The 17,829-nt window shown below is 34.3% G+C and overlaps 3 protein-coding genes across 3 annotated transcripts in view; 2 read left to right on the top strand and 1 right to left on the bottom strand.

Moving 5' to 3' along the window:
- Ankar (ankyrin and armadillo repeat containing) overlaps positions 1-3,405 on the top strand; it is a 65,001-nt gene extending 61,596 nt beyond the window's left edge. Inside the window, exons 22-23 of the mRNA XM_047543878.1 lie at positions 1,581-1,627; positions 3,155-3,405. Of these exons, the coding sequence (XP_047399834.1) occupies positions 1,581-1,627; positions 3,155-3,405 (298 nt within the window). The remainder of the gene's footprint in view (positions 1-1,580; positions 1,628-3,154) is intronic.
- Positions 2,261-13,188, bottom strand: Osgepl1 (O-sialoglycoprotein endopeptidase like 1). The gene is made up of 9 exons (XM_047546746.1): positions 12,284-13,188; positions 11,024-11,267; positions 8,152-8,539; positions 7,130-7,334; positions 6,905-7,053; positions 6,646-6,776; positions 6,429-6,500; positions 5,056-5,162; positions 2,261-2,614 (listed from the first exon to the last, which is right to left on the bottom strand). The coding sequence occupies exons 2-8, from the start codon at positions 11,242-11,244 to the stop codon at positions 5,084-5,086; spliced, it is 1,245 nt and encodes a 414-aa protein (XP_047402702.1). The 5' UTR covers positions 11,245-11,267; positions 12,284-13,188; the 3' UTR covers positions 2,261-2,614; positions 5,056-5,083.
- Positions 12,859-17,829, top strand: part of Pms1 (PMS1 homolog 1, mismatch repair system component) — a 99,855-nt gene continuing 94,884 nt past the window's right edge. Inside the window, exon 1 of the mRNA XM_047546741.1 lies at positions 12,859-12,876. The gene's annotated coding sequence lies outside the window, so the exon portion shown is untranslated. The remainder of the gene's footprint in view (positions 12,877-17,829) is intronic.

Consider the following 17,829-nt stretch of genomic DNA (forward strand, 5'->3'; position numbering starts at 1 on the left):
ATGCATGTCACCACTTGTAGCTCTAGCTTGTTTTAATTCCAATTTAGAACCAGAATCATGGGTACAGACCCTAGGGACCCTGCGTAGCCAGGAATTTTTACATTTTAGAAAAGTTTTGGGGAGACTGGTTAATACCATATCTGATCAAATCCATTTTTGATCAGACTAGAGGGACATTTGAGAGTTCTGAGCCAAGCAGGACTACTACCATGACCTTAGCTTCAAGTGCGTCTTCTGAACTTGATCCAAAGCTAGTTCAAACTCCCAGGGTGGAAATGGGGCTAAATCAGATCAAGTGGCTGGAGTTATGGTAAAGTTTGCCAGGCATTTACTCAGAGAATTCTGTCTCAACATTGTAGTTTCATTATGAACTCAAGCCTCTGAAAAACCACGAGAGAGAATCTCTTTACTATGGGTATGTTCTTCTTTTCTGAAGATGTACCTGAACTTCAAGGCTTCTTTGCAAGTAGCCATATTCATATACAGGAAATATAACTACTCAACATATAGTATTAACTCTGTGATCCAGAGAATAGGATCCAATAGTGTATTATAGTTACATACATCAATTTTAATTATATAGAAAGATGAGTACATCTTCAGAGTTATTTTAATTCTTTGAAAAAGTGAAAGCCAGCTGGGCATGTTGGTACACACCTGTAATCCCAGAAACTCAGAAGGTTGAGGCAGGAGGATTACAAGATCAAAGCCAGCTGCAGCAACTTAGCAAGGTCAAAATAAAAAAATAAAAAGGGCTGTGAATGTGGTTCAGTGGTTAAGCACCCCTGGGTTCAATCTCTGGTACCAAAAAAAAAAAAAAAAAAAAAAAAAAAAGAGAGAGAGAGAGAGAGAGAGACTGAAATGCCTAATTTTGTATAATAAAACAGAAAATCTATAAGCGGATGATGACACATAATGGGGGGTGAAAGGGGGGGAAGAATGGAGGAAGGAAGGACTGTATAGAGGGAAAAGAGGGGTGGGAGGGGTGGGGGGGAAGGGAAAAATAACAGAATGAATCAAACAACATTACCCTATGTAAATTTATGATTACACAAATGGTATGCCTTTACTCCATGTACAGAGAAACAACATATATCCCATTTGTTTACAATAAAAAAAAAAAAAAGCAAAAACAAAACCCAGGAAATCTAAATTTTCATTGCTAGAAATGACAATGTTAAATATTTTCATTGATTCAAAAATTTAATTTAGGATAAATAGTGTAAGTAGTATTTTCAGTCATTCCTATAGTTAGCCTAAATAGCAACTTTGTGGAATGGGAAAAATGTAACACTTTCTCATATCTGTTTTCTTTGAAACCCAGTTGAAGTGTCTCTTCTTCCCATTACTTCAAGGAGATTTAATGATCCACTTGTTTGAAGTCCATAAATAAGTGAGAGAATACAAAATACCTACAGACAATTTGCATAGTTTTATACATGTTAATTAACATGTATGGAAATAAGCTATTAGGCATTAAACATGGTGTATGGAATAAATCTTCATATAGTTCATGTTTTTCAGGTTACACTAATGCCTTCATTTATTTTATTATTTGATTAAAATATTTTCCTTTTTAGTCTGGAGAAGAATGGAGGACCATCCATAATTCCTGTCTTTAAAAAAGGTAATTAATTAATTTTTATTTTATTTATGAGATACCTTCTAGTCCTGGCATTTTATAATTCTGCCCATCCCTAAATATCTGAAAAGCAGAGGCAACCAAAAAAAAAAGTTTACTTATAAACTTTTTATAATTCTATATACCTAAAATAACTTCTTATTTATAAGCCCATGCTAATCATTTCTTTTAAAGTCTTACCTAATATTACTTGCCAGAAATTCCTGTTTTTTCCACAAGCTAAGCATAGAAATAATTCATTATTTAGATAACATGTATGTATGACTTAAATAATGATCTTGCTATTGTTCTACTTCATGTACAGTGTATTTGTCTATAAATTTTTAGAGCAGAGACATGTTTTCCATTGATACTCTTATTTAGTTTTGCAATATAGTTGGTAGATGACAGTCGAGGGGCTTAGGTCTGAGGAAATAAGACCTTATATTACTCATTCCTTCCAATTAGACATTTAACATGTAATATAAATTACTTAATAGTTTCATGTACATGCTTGTTCATCAGTGCTTTGTGTAGGACCAAAGTCATTATTACTTAGTATCCTTAGGACTTAGTGTCCTAGTCCATCAGTTTGCTGCAGTCAGAAAAAAAAAAAAAGGAGAGAAGAAAATAGGGAGAGATAATGAAAAGAGGACGAACTTCATTTATTCAGGGAGTATGAAGGGAAGCTAGGTATCTGTGGAGTTTATATTTCTGCATATCATGGTCATACAGAAAAGTATCTCCCCTGCCCTTTTTTGGGGGGTGGCAATGGGGATTGAACTCAGGGGCACTTTACCACTGAGCCACATCCCCAGCCCTATTTTGTATTTTATTTAGAAACAGGGTCTCATTGAGTTGCTTAGCATCTTGCTTTTGCTGAGGTTGGCTTTGAACTCTCGATTCTTCTGCATCAGCCACCTCAGCCTCCGAGTCACTGGGATTACAGGAATGTGCCACGTGCCCAGTTCTCCTTCTTCTTTTTTCTTTAACCTAAGAGTAATTTACACATAAGAGTAAAGTCAATCTTACTCTTTTTTGATTTTAATACTGGTTTCTAAACAACAATCAGTACATCTGTACCAGTAATGGTCTGATGAAGTTTTTAGAGTTGTGGTAATGTGAGAAAAAATAAGGACAACATAGGAACATAATTTTCAGATAAAATTAATTTCATTCAATGTGAAGTTTCTGATAAAATTAATTTCATTCAATTAATTTCATTCAATGTGAAGTAATGCCTTTTATACTTTTTCTGGTATTAAAATATCCTTCATAAGATGATATTTAAAGTAGTGGTCATGTGTTCCTTTATAAGTACCAACTTCGGCATAATAAAAAGTTGGTAAACCACATATTAGTCCCTACAAATTTTTGGTCTCTGAAATCTAAAAGTCTGGATGCTACTGATCTGTTCTCTTAGTGTTTTCTTTGTGTGAAGAAAGAGAACTACTTAGAGATGGAGTAATGAGACTATACCTGGGGCCCCCCTTAGACCTAAGAGATATTTAATTGTGTGCTTCTAATTTTTAGGGAAAGAGCACCGAAGAAAAGCAAAACCTAAAATTCAACCAAAAGATTCTTTGACTTTAATACCTCCTGTAACTAACTTCATGGGACTCTTCAAAAGAGCAAAAAAGACCACTGTTTCCCATAATGTTTTTTCTTTTTCATCTGCAATTTCATCAGATATCATAAATGTATCAAGACCAAGAATAGTGTTTTTGAACCAACTTGGGAAACATGAACAGAAAGCCAACACAGAGAATGCAGAAGGCCAATAAAAAGAACAATTGAGTATAAAAGGATTCCTGAGCAATTTAAGAATTTTAAAAATTATGGTAAAATATAAAGGCTGAGTAATCTTTCTTAATGGAAGTTCTTGATATTGACACCACACAGATTTTCTTTACCAGTAGACATAGTAAGAATTTCTGCAGTAGACTGCCAGTACATAAACCTCCTAAAATTTATCAACCGATATAAGTGGTATCAGCAGGAGATATATACATACACACACACACACACACACACACACACACACACACACACACATATGTATGTCTCAAGAGTTAGAAACATCTTGAATTGGTATGCTGAATTAAACAGGCCTGACTCAAGGTAGCCTTCATGTCAACATTCATTTTAATACCTTAAGATATTTAATGATAATAAATTACAAATGTGTGAGGCTTCTAAAACCTAAAATGTATACTATAAAAATACTTCATTTAAAAATAAAAACAATTTCTCATCAGATACACAAGTACAGTTAAAAGATATAGCAACCGGTATTGACCATTTTCTGTATTTACAGAGAGTGACTTTGCTTTGCAAATAGAAAGGATGATTTCTTTGTAGCTTAGAACCAAATGATGTTTTTGCTCAAAAGCACTTTTGAATAAGTGCAGTTTTGGTGTATGTCTGCTACTTCTATTTTACAGCAGCTACAGATAGCTGGGCTTCACTGTGTTCTTTAATATGCCTCCTCCCCTTTACTCCATCCACTTTACTCAAGAGTCTCCATATACTTTAAGGGTCTTGCTATAATTCAGTCTCTTCCTGGGCTGCAGTAGGCATTCAAAAATACATTAGTGAGTAGTTATTTTCCATAACATGTCTTAATATAATAATAATGATGATGATTAAAATAGCTATTTGGACTTCAGGCTTTCTTGATTCACTCCAAAGTCTGTGTTTTTAACTACTGCAAACTAAGAAACCACTTAAATCTTTCAAATTCAATTCTAAATTATATTGACTGCTATGAGTTGAAATGTTCTGGTGGATGGACTAAAACAGGATATGCAGGGGGTGGAAATGGTATGTTTTAAACTAGAAAGGACTAAATAAGTCCAAATGATGATGAAGTATAATTTACAGGGCTGAGGTTGTAGCTCAGTGGTAAAGGGCTTACCTAGCACGTGTGAGGCACTAGGTTCACTCTTCAGTACCACAAAAAAATAAATAAAATAAAGGTACTGTTTCCATCTATAACTAAAAAAAATTGAAAAAAAATAAAGTGTAATTTACTTGGTACCATTAAGGATAAGAATTTGTATCAATGGAAATATTATAGAAGTCAGGTTCATGTTTCAGTATAAGTAAAAAAGTAGTTTCTGCTAACCTGATTTTTGAAAAAGGGGAAAAGCACTAGGCTGTATCATTTGGGCACAGGATTCAATAGAATCACTATACATCTTCCAAGGTTTTGTTTTCTACTTGCCAAGATTCATACATTCTTTCCCCACAAGATGTTTTACTTTGGTTGTCACTAGTGAAAAAGCCATATTCCTAAGACTATAACATATTATTATTTTATCAGAAGAGCGGACATAAGTAATAACCAAAGAAAGTCTTGATAACTAAGTAATATATCTATATAATGTGATACACAAGAAATTAGAAACTTAATTTGAATCCTGAAATACTACCTGTAGAGACTTCTTTGAAAAGCAAAGATCAAATCTTCATTTTTATTCGTGGTACTTTGATGAGAGCTTCTCCAACTTCTTTTGATATATCTATTCCAAGAGGACATCTGTATCACAATAAAATAAACCATATTATTTTAAACATTTGCTTTATGTTCCATCACTAGTTTTGCACACTATTTGCTTTAGAATTCTGCAAAGTAGTGGAAGTATCTAATGTGTAATTCATCATATATGGTGATGCTTCCTACATATAAATACAGCAGAATCTCAAATTAGAATAATGAAGACCATTTCATTAAGAAATCTAAATTCTGAAGTTAAAAAACAAAATGAAATCTAAAAATAACAAAAGATGCCTTATAAATCTTAACAAAACTAAAATGATAAAAATAGTTTATCATGTAAAGTCAAGCATGCATTCATTTACATTTTAAATTCCCCAGGTTTCAAAAGTGGGCTTGCCCCCTTTCAACCTTCCTTTACCACTATTGGCTGGAAAGGTCTTAGCTCTTACGGTCTTTTTCTATTCTTGATCTATAAATAATTTTAGCTTCAGATTTTAGCCCAAGATAAGGCTGTGGTCTGGAAAAAGTCATCATCTCCAGCCTCAACATTGCCACAAGAGGGCACAACCAGATCAGTGGACATAATTTATCTGAGGCTTAAGTTATCAGCATAAGGGATTTTTTTTGACACTGCTAACTCAACTCGTTCATTCACCATGAGAATTAATAGTCTGTGGTTCATGTAGCATAACTGTCTAGTAATGGACCATAATGCTGACAATATCTGAAACACTGAATGAAAGTCTTCAAATTATAATTGTCACACTATGAAACACAATTGTACATTACTATTCTAAAATTAACTTAGACCAGAACTTGAGAGCAAATTTTAAAAACTGTGTTATTGGAACTTTGATTTGGAGAGGAAATAAGGCTTGCAGTAAACAATTATCTTTTGGCTGCTTCCAACTACCCTGTTAAGAACATAATCACAAATTCATCTACACCTGAATGCTTTCTGCTTGTTTTGTTTCCCAGCATACCAGCCGGTCCTGAAATCCTCTTGACACTGCAGAATTCCAAATTATGAACATGGTTTCTCCATTCTGGTCCCAAGTAAGGAAATGCATCACCTCTGCCCATGGCCGGTTTCTAACTCACCTATGATTTGCCAAAATTTTTCTAATTTGATTCTGTAGCAAATTAATCTTCTTAAAAGGTGTCAACCTCAATGAGGTTCATGAAAAAAATTGATATAACTTTCAAGTATTACCAAAATGTCAATGAAAATCAAAATCAAAGCAAAGTCCAGGCATTGATTTTTACAATTTAGCTTACGTAAAGAATATAAACTATACAATGTACTTTGGTTCGTAGCGGATGCCTTCTACGTTGTGTAAAATGCCCAAACCAGCACGTAATCTTTCAATACCATTCCTAAATTAAAAAAAAAAACAAAAAAAAAAACCATTAAAATATTAAAATAAAATTAATAGCCTCAAGATTTAAAAGGAAGATTAAGTGTGATGAAAGGGTAATTACTATGTACTTATGAGTGAAGCACATACATCCTGTGGCTTACCATGCAATCATAATGCCATTATCAGTGCACAGTCTTGGGGGAGGACACAACAAAGTGCATTGTGTTGCATTTGTTACAATTTCCAGAGCTCTCCGTATATACAAGTTACTTGCAACACCTCCAGATACAACCTAAAGGAATTGAGAAGACCAAAAATGAACAACTATCACACATGGATGTGAATCAAGTCATTCATTAAACCTGGGAAAAAAAAAAAACACCTTATAGCATAACTATAAGGTGAAATGACAAAACTTACTAGTACTGCATTACTTTGAGATAACAAGCCTCTCTGCTTGCAAAACAGAATAGCACGATGTGTTCTTTTTGCAATGTGGCACGCAGTTGTATGTTGTACTGCAGCAGCAATGTCTGCAGCTGAAGACAGGATTTGTCCCTTCTCAATGCCTGCAGAAATGAGCAGGTATTTTTAGGCTCCATCCAGGAATATTTACTTGTCCAACTTTACTAATTAGAAATATACCTTCCTCCTTCTCCTTCTGCATTATTATTTTATCAACAACATGTTGAAGTCCAGAAAAAGAAAAATTGCAATTTTTAGCATGCTGCATGGGTGGATTGATATCAAAATGAAATCTGTTTCCTTGTTTGGCCAAATATTCTATAGCTTTCCCACCACTCATGGTGGAGCATTCTGGATGTTTGATTAAAGAAAGTCTTCGTGCTACCTATCAAAAACAAAAACATATTTTTAATCAGTCATAAATTATTTTGAAACCAAAAGGTACAAAGGAAATGAATTGAAAAATTAAAAATGCTGTATATGCTATACTTCTCCAAATATGGACTACAGCTGATGTTCAGTAAAGCAGACAACCCAGTTCCTTAGGAAAACCTGATTAGTAGTGGTCAACTGCTGCCCAGCTACTTTTGCTCTTATAGTGGGGCCAGAAAATAGGTATGAAGTTGACAATGATTGCGTAATGATGAACTTCAAAAATAAGACCCTGTCCTATTCTATCATTTCAGCTGTTGGCAGCAGTTTTTTTTTTTTTTTTTTTTAATTTGTGCATCTTGATGTCCTTATATCAATCTTTATGTATACTCGTATTTTGCAGTATATTACATTTTACAAAGCACTTTTTGCACGTATAGTATTTGGCTAAATATAAAACTTCAGCTGCAAATAATTTGAGCCTTTATGTATGGATGTAAAACCTCTTACCATTTTACTAGGAACAGGTAAGAAAGAATTACAAAATTATATACTACTATTTTTCTTATCATACATATTTTTTTTTGTCTAATAAGGTATTGAGAAATACTTGAATGAATGGTAGTAGCACATCTATTGCTATTTAATTGAAAGAGACAACATAACAAAAAGTGTGGAGGGGCAGCTGGGGATGTATCTCAGCAGTAGAGCACTTGCTTAGCTAGCATGAGGTACTGGGTTTAATTCACAGCAACGCACACACACACACACACACACACACACACACACACACTAGAGAGAGAGAGAGAAATTGGTTCTTAAATAATCACCTTGTCAAGCATGTCACCTGGTGCAATATCCAAAGACTTTCCAAGAAGCAGAAAATCTGAAACTCCTCGAACTAAAGCCAAGAGACAGTGACCTCCAGAAACCAAAAGAACTAAAAATGGAAAGTCTACTTCATTGGTCAACCTAATAGTAAGTGCATGAGCCTCCATATGATGAATGGGGATGAATGGCTTTTTTAGCTGGTCTACCAGCTGTAAACTAAATGATAAGCCTACTCCCAAGCTTAAAGCAAGACCTGGCTTTATGGTAGTTGCAATTGCTGAGAGTTCACTTGGAGATATTCCACTGGTATAAAGTGCTTCTTGTACTATTCGTTGAATGTTTTCTTTATGAAGTTGTTGAGCTACTGGAGGAATAATCCCACCTGTCCTGAAAGAAACAAAAGAACAGCCTTCTATGATTTTATGATTGTAAAATCAAAGAAAGAAAAATGATGTTATAACTGAAGACCTGATTTCAAATTAATCATTATGTAACTGAAAATATTAGTATTTTCAAATTGCATGCTTTATAATGCTGCAACTATGATAAGAACTCAACATAATACCATGAACTTAACTTGAAGGGATGCTTCTGATTTTCCAAACTTGTGCACAAACTCCTATAGATTGGTTTAATGAATAAAATCACCAAAACAATCTTGGAAAGATTTTAAAGAAGTCTTGAATAAGGGAAGGACAGGATAAAATTATATTTTAGGAAAATTAATTTCCTTGAACATAAAGAGAATTTTAAAGAGATCATCCCAAAAAGTATTTGTGTTAAAGGGCTGGGAGTATAGTTCAGTGGTAAAGCACTTGCTTAGCATGTGCACAGCCCTGGGTTTGATCCCCAGCACTGAAGAGAAAAACAAAAATCATTTGTGTAAAGTGATTATATCTTAAACCGGGTGACTGTGGTAATGGAAAGAAAGGGATGGAAAGCCTTCAAACCTGTAATAACTAATAACAAATATAAGGGCATGGGGGACCAAGTCATCAAAGATGATTCAGATATTTGGCTGGAATAACTGGGAGAAAAGAAATACTAACCTGAGAAACATGAAGGCAGTTTTATGAAAAAAAATGAGTTTATTTTAAAACAGCCTGCACTTGAGGTCACAGGGCAGTAGATAGTTTACAATCCTAAAAGTTTGGGAATCCAATTCTCAAGAGTTGGTAATTAAGATTTTTGGTTCAAGTAGGACAGTGAATGTTCACTCCAAATGTGAAGAGTAACAAATCAGGAAGCAAATTTTCTAGCAACAATTATGTTAGCATGTGACTGATTTACAATCTGAGAAACAGTACAATAAAATACAAAGTCTGAAAAACACACCTCTACTCTCAAAAAAGTCACCTTCAAACATCTGATGTTGCAAGATCTGATACTTCTATACACAGAAATGAAAATCCTCAGTAGAAGATTCAATGAACATTTACTTAAAAGTTAAAATACATATTTCAGGCAATTAGGGGTACACAAAGAAATTATCTTACTTCAACACATTCTTGTTTTTCTTAATTCTTCAAAGATACTTTCTCTTTTAGGAAAAGAAAAATGTCCAAAAATGTTAAAAATTTGGTGCACTCAGAAGAAACTGAAAGGACTATGGTAGTTATAGTTATCATCTGCATCAGTTGTTTGATACTAACTTTATGCAGCCTTGATCTGCTAGATTTCCATAGTCTATATGTTATGTCTCTGATTAGATTAAGCTTTTTGAAGGGAGGAAACTTGTAGTATTTCACTGTCGTGTAGTCCCTTTCATACAGTATATTACTGTTTAAGGGTTACTCTCTTTACATAAATTATTTCTAATCTCAACAGAATCAGAAAGGATAATGAATTTGTCTGAAGTCACAGAGAAAATACCAAATGCCTAATTCAGGATTCAATACCAGTCTGTAATTCCAAAATACCAGGCCTTTTCACTATTCAGATATTGTAAATTAATGACTTGGAGGCCTATTTTAATACGTTTTGAATAAACCAATAATTCTTAAAATCTGGAGCTATTACATTAAAAATACAAACTTCTACTTTCTCTTGAAAATTCTGATAATTAAACGACACAGGTCCTATATTCCTGCCTGGCAACAATTATCTAGAGCTAAGCAGTGACCTTCTTCAGATATTTTATTTTTATCTAGCCCACTTATTTATATAACCTGACTAGTGGTCCTTGCAAACATCTGTTTATAAACCTTGCACTATTTTAAGATTTAATAAAACACTGCATTATTATTTATTTAAATACCAACACAAGTTTTATGTATAAATGTGAATAAGGTAGAGGTTGGATCTTGCTTTCCTAAGGCATCAGTTAAGACTATAAAACATAAATGTGGAAGAAAGAAAAGACAACATGGAGAGAAAATCATTGATTAATACTACAGCTGGGAAAAAGCTTAGTTTCTTTTTGGCAACAGGATTAGCTAAGGTTGGAAACTTAACTGTGAAGGGTCATAAAAGCCAGAGTGAGGTGTTTGAGGTTTTCTATAGTAATTATTATAGGCTTTAACACAGGGAATATGAACTTGGCTTCTAAAATTTAACTTTTATACATAATAAATGCAAAAGAATGGTTTCATTTTACTTTTTATTTTCTTTTTAAAAATTTTTATTTTGTGGTACTGGGGATTGAACCCAGGGGCACTTTACCACAGAGCTACATCTCCAGTTCTTTTTTTTTATTTTTATTATTTTTAAATTCTGAGACAGGGTCTTGCTAAATTGCTGAGGCTGGCCTGAAACTTGTGATCTCCCTGCCTCAGCCTCTTGAGTTGCTGGAATTACATGCATGAGCTGCCAAGCCCAGCTCATTTTACTTTTTCAAAAAAGATAGGTATAACAAAGATAATGTCTACTCACTTTAAATGAACTTCAGTTTGGGAATGTATTGCTTCTCCCAACACATTTCCAGTATCATCCACCACTGCAGCTGCTGTATCATCACAGCTTGTTTCAATACCCAATACTATTTTATGAAGAAATAGTGTTCCAGGATGAAAATTAAAACTTCTTAAAAATTCATCAACTTTCCTTTTGGATGGTTTAAAAAAAATTCCTGCTACCTTATTCAATATTAGCATTATTACTAGTATATTGGTAATTCCTGGAAAAGAATTATAGAAACAAACTTATTACTTGGAACTGACATCAGCAATCGATCTATTCACTTAAAAAATTCTAGTAACCTGTGAATGTAAATAAAATTATTAATGAGTATGAGGTTTTTCAACAGGGGAAGGGGAAGGAGAAGACAGATGTAACATTCTGTGCTATTATAGGCTGAGGATCCCTAATCTAAAAATCTGAAACACTTCAAAATCTGAAATTTTTTGAGTACTGACATGATGCCAGAAGTGGAAAATTCCACACCTGACTCCATGTGATATGTCAGTCAAAACAGGTACATTAAAAAATATCATACAAAAATTAATTTCTGGTAATATGTATAAGGTGTGTATGAAATAGACATGAATTTCATTTTAGACTAGGGTCCCATTCCTGAGATCTCATGTATATACTAATATTCCAAAATTTAAAAAAAATCTGAAATGAGACTTCTCTCGAGCATTTTGAATAAGGATGCTCAACTTGTACTGTTATTTTCATGCCATTCTTACTATATTTTTCATTATTCTTTACAAAACAACTAATATTACAGTAGAATAGTTGCATGTATAATTCTCTAAAAGCTGCTATTTTTTTTTGATAGTTAAAACCAAGATAGAATGATTTTTAAAGCAATCAAACAACAAAGGCAAATAGAACAGATAAAAATAAATTCATCCTATTTCCTGGAAATATTTCTCAAAATAAAATTTAATCATTTGTTTCTAAAACAAGATTTCATATAAAACACACATAAGCACACCAATCAAGATTCAGTCTTGTTTAAGTATTTTCATGAAGTTCATCCTAAAGAAACATTATCTCAACTAAACTGCAACCCAACACATATTTTATCCTTAATTACAATCTTGGGAATTAAACTAAATCTCCACTTCTTGCCACCAGGTTATCATCACAAGTTTCTTCTCAACTCTTTCCCCCCACGCACAAATTAACAGTCCATCACTAAAGCACCCTAGTATTTTCATACTGCAAAGTAGGTCCTTTCCTTACCACACGAATGGCCAAAATTTGGGATTCAAAACAGCAGCGAATAATATCCCAACTGGGACAGAGGACATCCAGAAATTAGAGATGAGCGACCAATTCGCAGAGGGCAGCTGCAAGGAATGAGGCTCAGATAGTCACTTCAAAGGAATTAGATTTGCAGTAACTCAATCGGGGCAGGGAAGATTGTGAGAAGTACTTCCCTTTCAGGGTAAGAATGCTCCCGAGTGACCCGGGTGACTTGGACAGCTCTGGGCTCTCTGCTCTGAGAAAGAGGGTGTGGGCGGTGCTCTTAGAAAAGGGGGAACCTTTCGTTCAGGTGCATAAAACCACAGTGAAAGGTGAGCAATTCCACCCGCCTCCCTCGCGAACCGCAGTACCTAGCACTCCTCTCCTTTCCTTAGCAAAGGTCGACTGCCTTTTCTCCTGCACAAGCAAGCCGGGGACTGGCGCCCCGGAAGTGACGTCATCAGCACCATGTTGGCGTCCCTCTGCCAGCACTGGTTGCTGTTGCCCTAGAAAGCGGCGCTCTTAGCAAGAGAAGCTGAAGGTCCCCGGGACCCTGTGCATGCACTGGTGCACTTCTTCCAGATTCGTAGGTAACAAGACTTCTGCAAGGTCACATAGCTAGTGATTGATCCAGAGGAAGCCTGATGCATACCTGTTTTGACTTCAGAGCATTAAGTTCCACATTGCGCTACGTTCCTAAAAAAGTGTGTGCTTTTGACCGGAATTTGGTTGCCACTGTCAGAAATGGATGAGGTAGATTATTTGCCATTCCATTTTAGGGGAACTACTACCAAACCAAAAGGTGGTGGCCTGAAATAATACCGTACTTATCACAGAAAGGGTGTAAACTAGGGATCCCCACAAGAATTTGCAAAGGGTTCCCAGAGAACGGACGTGCTTCTGGTCGGACAGTCTAAACCGTTACTCCCAATTCACTAAGAGTAAAAAGATCTGTGGCTCGTTTTTGTAATCTGAAAAGAAATAAATGGCGGTTGTAAATATTTTTAAAATAATACTTTAGATATTGCATTATATAGTTCCTGCTTACTGTGTAAGCAACCTTCAGCATAGAATGTATTCTTATCTTGCACCTCCTTTTTTCTCTTGTATCAGTCCGTTGTTACCATGTTTGAATAAATACATTCCAAGAATTTTTTTCCTCCCCTTGCTAGACTCTAAGGTTTTAGTAAACAAGGGCCATATAATGCATTGTATGTATATCTGTGTGTGTGTGTGTGTGTGTGTGTGTGTGTGTGTGTATTTGTGTCTTGCACGGTGTTAAGTGCTGAGTAAAAAGGATTGGTGAAGTATGTGAAGTCACAGAGAACAGTCTAGGGATAGATACAAGTAAGTAAATGCACAACTGCCACAATACTGTTGAGATTTTTTTTTTAAGTTGGAAATTAACGGAGATTAACTGAATTAATCTTTACAGCAGCCCCCCTTCCTCCATAGCCCCTGGCAACTTCCATTCTACTTTGTCTTTAGGATTGGATTACTCTAATTACTTAACGTAAGTGGGATCATACTGTAGTTTGTCGTTTTTGTGTCTGGCTTGTTTCACATATCACAATATCTTCAAGGTTCATTCATATCTAATGTGTATCAAAATTTCCTTCTAAGGATAAATACTGTTTTCTATTTTTTATATACCCCACATTTTGTTTATCCATCTGTGAGTGGGACACGAGTTTTTTCCATTTTTTGGCTATTATGAAAAATGTTCCTCTGAACATGGGTGTACAAATCTCTTTTCAAGTTCTTACTTTCATGTTTTTGGGTATATACTCAAAATTGCTGGATCATATGGTAATTTTGATTTTTGAGGAGTCTGCGTACTCAGATGATCTTAGTCTGTAGGGCGTAAGTGTGGTTTCAGTAGGGAAGACAGGGTGAATCTGTTGTTCCCATATACACTGATTGTTAAATGCCATGGCAATGCCATGATAGAAGTATATGGTTTCGTACAACCATAGAAACGAAATGATGTACCTCATTTGTGCACAATGAATCAAAATGCAGTCTGTAATAAATTAAAAGGTAAAAGAGAAAAAAAAAGTATATGGTTTCAGAAGAAGTCACAGGAGTGACAAATGTTTCAAAGGTTCACTATTTTCTCAGGCAATAGACCATAAATCAGTTAGCTTTTCTGTTCACATTTGAAAAATTATAATAATGAAAAAATAATGCATATTTATCTTGCTAATACGGTCAACCAAAATACACAATATTTGAAAGATCTGGAAATTTTTCCAAATAAGATTCTCAATAAAAATTTATAATTGTATATTTGGGAAGTCAGAAAAAAATCCTTTCATATTTTGTATTTTTTAAAAAAGCTTATTCTAATGTTAATTAGAATAATTATAATATAATAATAATTGTTCCTTTACTGTATTTATTATATTTGAGATTATAAACATGTACTTATGTAGAGTGAAAGGACACAGTGATAAAATTATACAGAACTTGAGAGCTATAGGTGAATCACTTTCATTATCATTGTTTATCAGTGGCTTGACTAAAAAAATCAAGATATGGAATAAATTGTACTGTCTTGAACATAAAACCCAAGTATGTTTTTATTAAACCTTTTTCTAACTATATTTTAGATTATGGAAAAGTTCTGAGAATTATATAAACAAGTTTTGTGAGCCCAATACCCACTTAAGATAAAATGTCACCTAATACAGTTGAAGCAGTATGTGCACATACACCCAAGATATTCTGAATAATTATGTTACTGCATTCATTTGTAGCTAAATGAGAAATTTTAAATACACACACATATACTACTTGTTGAATCATTTTTTAAAAAAAATTTTTAGTTGTAAATGGACACAATGCCTTTATTTTATTTTTAAATGGTGCTGAGGATCAAACCCAGTGCTTCACAAGTGCTAGGCAAGCGCTCTACCACTGAATTATAACCCCAGCCCTGAATAATTAGTAGAACCAAAATTAGGAAATAAAACCCTGCAAAATGTCACAATTTTTCTTTTTGACACCAGGCTAGTCTCCCTATTTCCCCCTTCCCCGTCCAACACTACACTGAACTTTTTAGGGTATTTTACCTAGGCTTATCTTTCCAATATTTCCCATATCACATACTGTTCATGTTACTTTCTATACTGTTAGACTTTTACACCGACTGGGTTGTTGCATTCATGAATACAATGCTTATTTTTTTGGTTATATATACTGGTTTACTAAATCCATTTAATAAGCATTTGAAGGCAAAGCCTTCATTAATAGCATTACATGTTGAATATGTGATATTTGGCTGTCAAAATAGCAAAAGTGATACTAGGTTGCATTGAAGGAAAAAAGAAAAAGCATCCAGAACAAAGGAAGTGATACTACAATCATGTCACATCTCTTCACGTATTGTATTTAGAGCATAATTACAAGGAAAGTGGGAGAAATTTGAAACAACATTGTTTGGGAAATGGTGAGGTAGTAAGGGCTATGGTAATGTTTATTCAGTGTTGCTGATAACTGTTTTAAAGTTCTCTTTAAATAGTTGAAGAGTTATGTGGAAGATGGATTAGATTTTCAATCAGTGTAAAACAAACTCTAAATTCCATTACCAAGTGAATTATGCTATCTTTTAAGTTGTAAATCCTCCTCTATTACTGTTAAAAAAGAACTGAATGAAGATTCAAGCTAATGCAGGGAGCTGAATTACGTAGCCTCTAAGGGTTTTTCTAACTCTTTTCAATATATAGTCCTATACAGCTAATTTACAAAGATATAGTTCCAAGGACAATACCTGCCCCTGTCCCTTGCAAACAAAACAAAACAAAAACAAACAAACAAAAAAAGGCAGGAGCAGGTCAAAAGGACACTGGAGTGAACTTGGAAGAACTCTGGATGGTCAAAGCTAGAGGGCAACAAATTAATGACAACAATGGATTATAACCCAAAATAAAATACTCATGGGTTTATAATGTAAACTAATGAATAAATAAGGGAGTACAGACAAATCTTCCTTACAGGATAATTCTAATAAATAAATGTAGAAGGAATAAGGGAAATAGAAAATCATCATTAGCAGTCCATGATAAATATTCATTGCAGGAAAGAGCCACTGATGAATACTAAAGTTAGTAGCATTTCCAAGCTCATTCCTACTTAGAAATTGCCATTATGTCTCCTGACATGAAGTTAGTAGCAATTATTGCATGCTATTAGGTTTTTGTTACTAACAGGCATTTCTGACTTAAAACACCATTTTACAAAAAAAAAATGCATAAATTTATAAAATTGGGTAGTTTTCATAATTAGCACAATAATTCACCTAGATACTATAGCCAAAAACTAGGAGTCACTTTAATTATCTCCTGCAGTTCCACATTCAACACATCCATGTCTTTCAATACATCAGTGTCCAGTGAGCTGTACTTGTAAAATACATCCAAATCTAGCCACTTTTTAAATAATTGATCTGCTATCTCTTTAGTCTGAGCTACTTCTTGCCTGCAATAGCTTCCCAACTATTCTGCCTGCTTTCTATTCCCTTATTCTCAGCATTAGTCAATGACCTTTAATATAATAAAATTAGATTGCTCTAATCTTTTTTATAAAACTCTCTAATGGCTTAGTCATGCTTACAATAAAATCTGCTTATTACTTTGATCTAAAGTGTCATTTGAGACCTAGCTCTTACCTACATCTTGGATCTCACATGCTACCACTCTCCTCCTTGATTATTTCTATCTAGTCCCAGTGGCTGTCTTATTCTTCCTCAATTTCTGCCCAAGAACCTTAATATCTGTCATTACCTACTGGGATCTGGATTACCCCAGATCTTGGTGGTGCTTTTTTCTCTCTTCTTTTTTCTCCCCAATACAACTGGGATTGAACCCAGGAGCACTCAACTACTGAGCCACATCCCCAGCCCTTCTTGTATTTTATTTAGAGACAGGGTCTCACTGAGTTGCTTAAGGCCTCACTAAGTTGCTGAGGCTGGCTTTGAACTTGCAATTCTCCTGGCCTCGGATTCCCAAGTCAACTGCTTGTTTCTTCACATCAGAAAACTCTGTGTTCAAATGTCACCTCAGGATCCTGAGGGAAGAATTTTTCTGAGTCAGGCTTGTATTTGCTTAATTTCTTTTTCCATAGCATTTATCATTACATGAAATAATATGTAATTGTTTATTAATTATCTGTCCTCCAACTAGAATGTAAACACCTCCAGGAAGGGAACTGGTTTGTCTTTTTACAAATTATCTGTAATATCTTCAACAGAGTGGGCCCTCATATATCTATTGAGTAAATAGTTTTAAAACACTAAAGGGAGAAAACAGAGAATACAGGGGAAGAAGTATCTTTGAAGTAACAAAGGAGTATTTTTAATTACCTTAAAATTTAACTTGCTTAAAAATTAACTTGAAAAATGTCAGTGTAGCATTGATGACTGAATTGGAAAGCTTTTGAAATAATCTTACACCAAGGAAAAATTTTTATTAAAGTATAGATTACCAGTTATTTAAAAATACATGGGAAAGAAAAACATACAAAGGCAGTATCATACAACTGAT

Source organism: Sciurus carolinensis, chromosome 3 (genome assembly GCF_902686445.1).
Source record: "Sciurus carolinensis chromosome 3, mSciCar1.2, whole genome shotgun sequence".
In the NCBI taxonomy this organism is placed as follows: Eukaryota; Metazoa; Chordata; class Mammalia; order Rodentia; family Sciuridae; genus Sciurus; species Sciurus carolinensis.

Bases quoted from the DNA above. Each gene is read 5' to 3' on its own strand.
- Osgepl1 (XM_047546746.1), bottom strand. From the start codon at position 11,244: ATGCTAATATTGAATAAGGTAGCAGGAATTTTTTTTAAACCATCCAAA. The intron at 6,777-6,904 runs GTAAGTTTTGTC...CAATTCCTTTAG, and splicing joins CTCAAAGTAATGCAGTACTA to GTTGTATCTGGAGGTGTTGC. The intron at 6,501-6,645 runs GTAAGCCACAGG...TTTTTAATTTAG, and splicing joins AATGGCATTATGATTGCATG to GAATGGTATTGAAAGATTAC.